The sequence below is a fragment of the Coregonus clupeaformis genome, chromosome 1, assembly GCF_020615455.1.
Source record: "Coregonus clupeaformis isolate EN_2021a chromosome 1, ASM2061545v1, whole genome shotgun sequence".
Classification (NCBI taxonomy): Eukaryota; Metazoa; Chordata; class Actinopteri; order Salmoniformes; family Salmonidae; genus Coregonus; species Coregonus clupeaformis.
In genome coordinates this window covers 82,278,084-82,285,102 of record NC_059192.1, presented here as the reverse complement: position 1 = coordinate 82,285,102, position 7,019 = coordinate 82,278,084, and the positions used below count along the sequence as shown (strand labels likewise).

Sequence of the window (7,019 nt, the reverse complement as noted above, 5' to 3'; positions counted from 1 at the left end):
TGTAATGATTTGGTCAATGAATATGGGAACAGAAATACAGTAACATTTACTACTTGATCTGAATTAATTTTATTGCACTGCAGAAGGTATGACTACTTAGTTTGACAATCATGTTTAGCCACCTGACTGTAAATAACTAAATGTTTGGTATAAATGATGGAATAACTCAGAACAGACATGTAGTGTTTAATTACAGCTGACATTTTGTTTAACAGCCTTTTTCGTTATTAATTTGTGTATATTATTGAAAAACATAAAAATACTTGTGCTACTTGAACAATTTGGTCCTTACATGTTACAAGTAATTATGACAATATGGAATATTATTATATTCGCTTCAACTCTTTAAACTGCATTTTACTTGGTGTTTAGATAAGCATCAGTGCTTGAAGTTGAACACCTCATACACAGTCTTTACATATACATCATCTGGTTGAGGCTTTCTCTTGCTGCCTGGCTGCAGGAACTTCTGAATGGCCGGTAGGCTTTTCATCCTCCCTTGAAAAGCCTGAAAAGAAAACAATTTGAACCCATCAAGAATTAATCAAATGAAGTATCTATGGATCCTTTTACCTTTCTTTCAAATCTGCTGCTGACTATCTCCTAATTATCTCTCCTTCCTCCCAAAGTATGCCTGGGTTCACTTCCCTTCACTGATTTGAAAGGAAATGACTGGTCAAATAAATATGCCTCCACAAAATCCAATGCTTTTAGATTTATGGGAAGTAGTGAATGAGGGCACACTTCAGGAGAGATTATTGGGACACACCCAGGGTGTTGCAGCAGTACATTTAAAAATAGACAGAGGGTGTTGTAGCAGTAAATTCGAAACAGTATGGCCAGACTTATATATTGATATCTGTATTAAAATGTGCCAAGTGCAATATTCATATGCTGTTTGGGTAATGTGAACCTGTAACATGTTTTGATGAGATGCACTTAAATGTAACAAGATGATTTGTCTCATGACTTACAGTGGGGAAAAAAAGTATTTAGTCAGCCACCAATTGTGCAAGTTCTCCCACTTAAAAAGATGAGAGAGGCCTGTAATTTTCATCATAGGTAAACGTCAACTATGACAGACAAATTGAGATTTTTTTTCTCCAGAAAATCACATTGTAGGATTTTTTATGAATTTATTTGCAAATTATGGTGGATAATAAGTATTTGGTCACCTACAAACAAGCAAGATTTCTGTCTCTCACAGACCTGTAACTTCTTCTTTAAGAGGCTCCTCTGTCCTCCACTCGTTACCTGTATTAATGGCACCTGTTTGAACTTGTTATCAGTATAAAAGACACCTGTCCACAACCTCAAACAGTCACACTCCAAACTTCACTATGGCCAAGACCAAAGAGCTGTCAAAGGACACCAGAAACAAAATTGAAGACCTGCACCAGGCTGGGAAGACTGAATCTGCAATAGGTAAGCAGCTTGGTTTGAAGAAATCAACTGTGGAAGCAATTATTAGGAAATGGAAGACATACAAGACCACTGATAATCTCCCTCGATCTGGGGCTCCACGCAAGATCTCACCCCGTGGGTCAAAATGATCACAAGAACGGTGAGCAAAAATCCCAGAACCACACGGGGGACCTAGTGAATGACCTGCAGAGAGCTGGGACCAAAGTAACAAAGCCTACCATCAGTAACACACTACGCCGCCAGGGACTCAAATCCTGCAGTACGAGACGTGTCCCCCTGCTTAAGCCAGTACATGTCCAGGCCCGTCTGAAGTTTGCTAGAGTGCATTTGGATGATCCAGAAGAGGATTGGGAGAATGTCATATGGTCAGATGAAACCAAAATATAACTTTTTGGTAAAAACTCAACTCGTTGTGTTTGGAGGACAAATAATGCTGAGTTGCATCCAAAGAACACCATACCTACTGTGAAGCATGGGGGTGGAAACATCATGCTTTGGTGCTGTTTTTCTGCATAGGGACCAGGACAACTGATCCGTGTAAAGGAAATAATGAATGGGGCCATGTATCGTGAGATTTTGAGTGAAAACCTCCTTCCATCAGCAAGGGCATTGAATATGAAATGTGGCTGGGTCTTTCAGCATGACAATGATCCCAAACACACCGCCCGGGCAACGAAAGAGTGGCTTCGTAAGAAGCATTTCAAGGTCCTGGAGTGGCTTAGCCAGTCTCCAGATCTCAACCCCATAGAAAATCTTTGGAGGGAGTTGAAAGTCCGTGTTGCCCAGCGACAGCCCCAAAACATCACTGCTCTAGAGGAGATCTGCATGGAGGAATGGGCCAAAATACCAGCAACAGTGTGTGAAAACCTTGTGAAGACTTACAGAAAACGTTTGACCTGTGTCATTGCCAACAAAGGGTATATAACAAAGTATTGAGAAACTTTTGTTATTGACCAAATACTTATTTTCCACCATAATTTGCAAAGAAATTCATAAAAAATCCTACAATGTGATTTTCTGGAATTTTTTTTCTCATTTTTTCTGTCATAGTTGACGTGTACCTATGATGAAAATTACAGGCCTCTCTCATCGTTTTAAGTGGGAGAACTTGCACAATTGGTGGCTGACTAAATACTTTTTTACCCCACTGTATTTTGTCAAGAACAAAATACATTTGTAATAAACTTTACCTTAACAACAGGGAATTTGGAGAGAATTGTAGGAAATTTCTCCTCCAACATCAAGGTGGTTTCAAGTAGCTGGACATCAGCACAGCTCAACTGATTACCCACCAGGTACTGGGAGCTAGCAAGAGCCTGTGAGGTAAAATCAGCGCACACCCTCAAATTAGTCAATACATAAACTTGTACAGACGTGCCAACCTTTTTTCACTTAGCAGACATGGTATTTCTCAATTGTTATGCTAATAAAACTGCTTAGATTTAGGTTACTTTAGTAAGCTCTACTCTTCCCAGCCGGCCAAGGCCCAAAGCATACAGTACCTTCTCGAACACTGGGATGTAGCGGCTTGTAGCTTTCCTCTCGATGTCCTCCAGTTTAGTTTTCTTGGCATCAGGTGAAATGAATGGCAACATCATTATCATTTCCATCAAGTCCCTCACACCTTCAGCATACATGTCAATCCTAAAGGTAAATTAAAACCAAACCCTTAGCAGATTTCCCCCCTTTTTTGTACAAACAGCTCCCCTTATGCCTCTGTAATACAGCCAAACAAGTAAATAAAAGTTATAATTACATAATTAAAATTCATACATACATGACTCGTTCTTTTAGGTCTTTCCCATAAAGATTGTATTTCCCAGCTATGTAGTTTAGGATAGCCTTGGTTTGAACCAGCTTCATTCCATCAATTTCCACCAATGGAACCTGCTCAAACATGAGTGCTCCATCTGAAAAAAAAGGTCCAACAATTAAACACCCTTCAAAACAATGAGCATGTTATTGGAGTTATTAACACTGTGACCAAACTTACCACTCAACAGCTTTACATATTCCTCGTGCTTTGTCATATTCACTTCTTCAAACTGTGGACATAAAATGTATATTTTCAGAATTACAGTTTAGTGATCCATCTGTGCGCATCACCTGTAGGCCTATCCACTATTTCACTTAGGGTAGGTCTACTTGAATGGACTACTTGAAAAAGCAAGTCCTGTAAACAGACTACAGCCACATTTTTTGATTTGTTCAACCTACTTACCTCAACTCCAGCAACTGCTAAAAGCCATCGAATTGACTCCATTTTACCCCTCCCATTGAAATAAGTCAGCACCACTTTTCCAGACATGGTGATTTTGAAGTTTACTGTAGGAAGGAAATAACCACATTCCATTACGCTTTCATTTGCAAATTCAGCAATGTTGTGTTTGATGCATTGCATTAGATTTAGTGCATGCAGGCAAATCCTTGTATGTATGCTAAAAGTAATGACCGTGTCAAATAAAGTACTGTGCATTTAATCAGACTACTATGTCTCCTGAGTGGCGCAGTGGTCTAATTGTGTGCCACTAGAGATCCTGGACGGCCGCGACCGGGAGACTCATGGGCGGCGCACAATTGGCCCAGCGTCGTCCAGGGTAGGGGAGGGAATGGCCGGCAGGGATGTAGCTCAGTTGATAGAGCATGGCGTTTGCAACGCCAGGGTTGTGGGTTCGATTCCCACGGGGGGGCCAGTATGAATAATAATATGTATTCACTAACTGTAAGTCGCTCTGGATAAGAGCGTCTGCTAAATGACTAAAATGTACTATGAAACTAGAACCATACATGAAAAAAAAATAAAAGCCTACAAAACATACGGTTGTCTGTTAAATTATCGACCTATAATTTCAAGATAAGTCTAAGAAATACTGACCTTGTATGTCGGAGAGAAGTGTGAACCTGTGTGAACACCAAAAAAGTTTACTTGCAAAATTATGTAACACCACACCTTTGGAACTCTCTTCCGGACAAACTCAGGGCTGTTCAGACTGGTGGAGCTATTAAAGCAGGCCTTAAGACGAATGTTATAGGCTGGCCTACCTTTCCACCTAGACTTTGTTATTTTATGATATGGTTATATACTGTATATTTGCTTTGTTTTTAAAAAACTATTTTTCAATTTTTACTGTTATTTTATGAACTTTGACATCGTCAGGCGTAAGGGGCGGGGGGTATCTTCTGCACTGTTCAACCAATCCAGTAAATGTTGAGGAGGAGTTAAGATGGCGTGTCGCCTTCTTAACGGTCGTCACTAGTTTCCAAAGCCACAAAGTCATAAACCCCGCCCATTTCTACAATTTACCTTCTTAAAACCTGGTTTTAAACCTAACCTTAACCACACTGCTAAGCTTATACCTAACCCTAACCTTAATTTAAGAAAGTTCATCTGTGTCGTTTACAGTGGGAGCAAATGAAGCATAGTGTGCAGAACAGGCAAGGAGCTGGCGGTCTTGCAGTCTTTCTAAACAACGCATTTTTTAAAAAGTTTGGCAAAGCGTCGCTTATAAAACTTAGTGCACTGTGTTCGTAACAGATTCTAGTTTTGGGAACAGAAAAATGTATTAAGATAAGATGTTTCATCGATGACAAAATGTGCAGAATTTCGGATCAGTTTAGTTCCACCCTCTATCACTGGCCTTCCTCTCACTACATTTGGTGGTGAGAACGTTCTAAACGGATGCTTCAGCTTTATAGCCCTTGTGACATGTCTTCTGTCTGTGGTACAGTATGAAGTAGGCAGAAATGCATCTCCAATATAAATCCCTGATCACACTTGCAGGCTTTGGGCGCGTTCGAGTCAAGTCCATCGTTGCTCACCACCTTTCAAAATGTGTTGTGTTCTGTGTATAGAAATTGTCCGAATTGCGCCTACACGTCTACTGCATGAAGTTTTCAAAATCGTGTGATCAAATGTCATGAAGGTTTGACTGCAAGTTTCTGCAGTTGCTCTTCACCAACTTCATTCTGCAGCATAGCCGCGGGAAGTAGGGGTGCTGAGGGTGCTGCAGCACCCCCTAAAAAAATATTAGAAAAAAAATATTAATCATAAAAAATGGAATTGTTTTTTTTATTTTAAAAGTAGTGCACTGGGCCTTTACTAGTCCTGTATTAGAGACCTATATAGCCGTCTGTAGCTCCTCGGGTAAACATGCAGACATGACTGAAACAGGAACCAACTTTGCAGCAATTCATGTACACTACCAGTCAAAAGTTTGGACACACCTACTCATTCAAGGGTTTTTCTTTATTTTTACAATTTTTTACATTGTAGAATAATAGTGAAGACATCATGTAGTAACCAAAAAAGTGTTAAACAAATCAAAATATATTTGAGATTCTTCAAATAGCCAGGTGACTACATGAAGCTGGTTGAGAGAATGCCAAGAGTGTGCAAAGCTGTCATCAAGGCAAAGGGTGGCTATTTGAAGAAACTCAAATATAAAATATATTTTGATTTGTACTGTATACAGTGGATATATAGGCTATAACAATAATAATAAGCCATTTAGCAGACGCTTTTATCCAAAGCGACGTACAGTCATGCGTGCATACATTTTTGTGTATGGGTGGTCCCGGGGATCGAACCCACTACCTTGGCGTTACAAGCGCCGTGCTCTACCAGCTGAGCTAATGATTGTACAATGTACACACATATGATTTTAGTTTGTGAGTTTGTCGGGCGTTGTACAATGTGGAGAAAAACAGGGAAATTCAAGAGGGTGCTACGAAATAATGTCAAAACATAGTTTTATTTGCTCTATGTCATTATCAATTACATATAATTAATAATTAGATTGTTCTCTACAATATGATAACCTTAATATACTTGTACTTGACAGTATTGATGAAATAAGAATGTTAATTTGCTGTGACCATTGATAGTTTAGGTTGCGCCGCTCTTGTTGTATCTCTTCCATATTTGGTGTTGTGAGGTGGTACCATTTGGAGGTGTTTCTGCTAGTTAGACCAATCAAAATTAACTTGATACCTTTCTCATTTACACCTCCAGATCCTTGGCTTTCATTGCCTATATTGGCAATCAATCTACATTGAAAGGGGCCGTTTCTATGGCGATTTAAAGGGAAAGACTCAGAAATGCACAATGAAAACAGATTGTCTTCCTGGAGGGTGGATATTGAAATTCAGTCTCTTAGCTTTGTATATAAATAGATATTTAGTCCCTATTTAGTTTTGTATTCAGCGGATTTCATATAGAAAAAGCCCATGTTTTCACTCACGAACCTGCAGCCACTAGTTAGCTTGTCAGTTGACGTTCGAAGTTAGCGCCGTTCTGCTGCGGAGAAGTGAGCAGTGACTTTTTGATCATGCCTATGATGACGTTCCATTCACGCTAAACATGCTAAATTCTCAGAGTAAATAGTCTGTAACTTTTTAACCATATAGAAACATGGGGTTTGAACTATTGTTTTTCTGACGGAATTCTCTATTGAATGGACATTTGTATAAACTTTGAATGAATTAATCATTTTATGGGTGAACACCCTAGAGTGTGTGATATGGGGGTTGGAAAGTTTATTTCGCCATTACAAAGAAAAACTTGTATAAACAATGGCAACACCGCCATATTGCAC

General features: G+C 39.4%; 1 protein-coding gene across 2 annotated transcripts; it reads right to left on the bottom strand.

The window, feature by feature from the left end:
- Positions 1-166: 166 nt before the first annotated feature.
- Positions 167-4,599, bottom strand: LOC121575172 (glutathione S-transferase 3). Of its 2 annotated transcripts, none has more exons than XM_041888123.2 (7): positions 4,301-4,599; positions 3,647-3,750; positions 3,419-3,470; positions 3,203-3,335; positions 2,928-3,069; positions 2,616-2,741; positions 167-508 (listed from the first exon to the last, which is right to left on the bottom strand). In XM_041888123.2, exons 2-7 carry the CDS (start codon positions 3,731-3,733, stop codon positions 380-382), a joined length of 669 nt encoding a protein of 222 aa, XP_041744057.1. In that variant the 5' UTR covers positions 3,734-3,750; positions 4,301-4,599; the 3' UTR covers positions 167-379. The 2 variants fall into 2 exon arrangements, with proteins under 2 accessions (XP_041744057.1, XP_045080954.1); XM_045225019.1 differs by lacking the exon at positions 167-508 and adding an exon at positions 515-973 and having other exon boundaries at positions 2,578-2,741.
- Between the last annotated feature and the right edge of the window lie 2,420 nt (positions 4,600-7,019).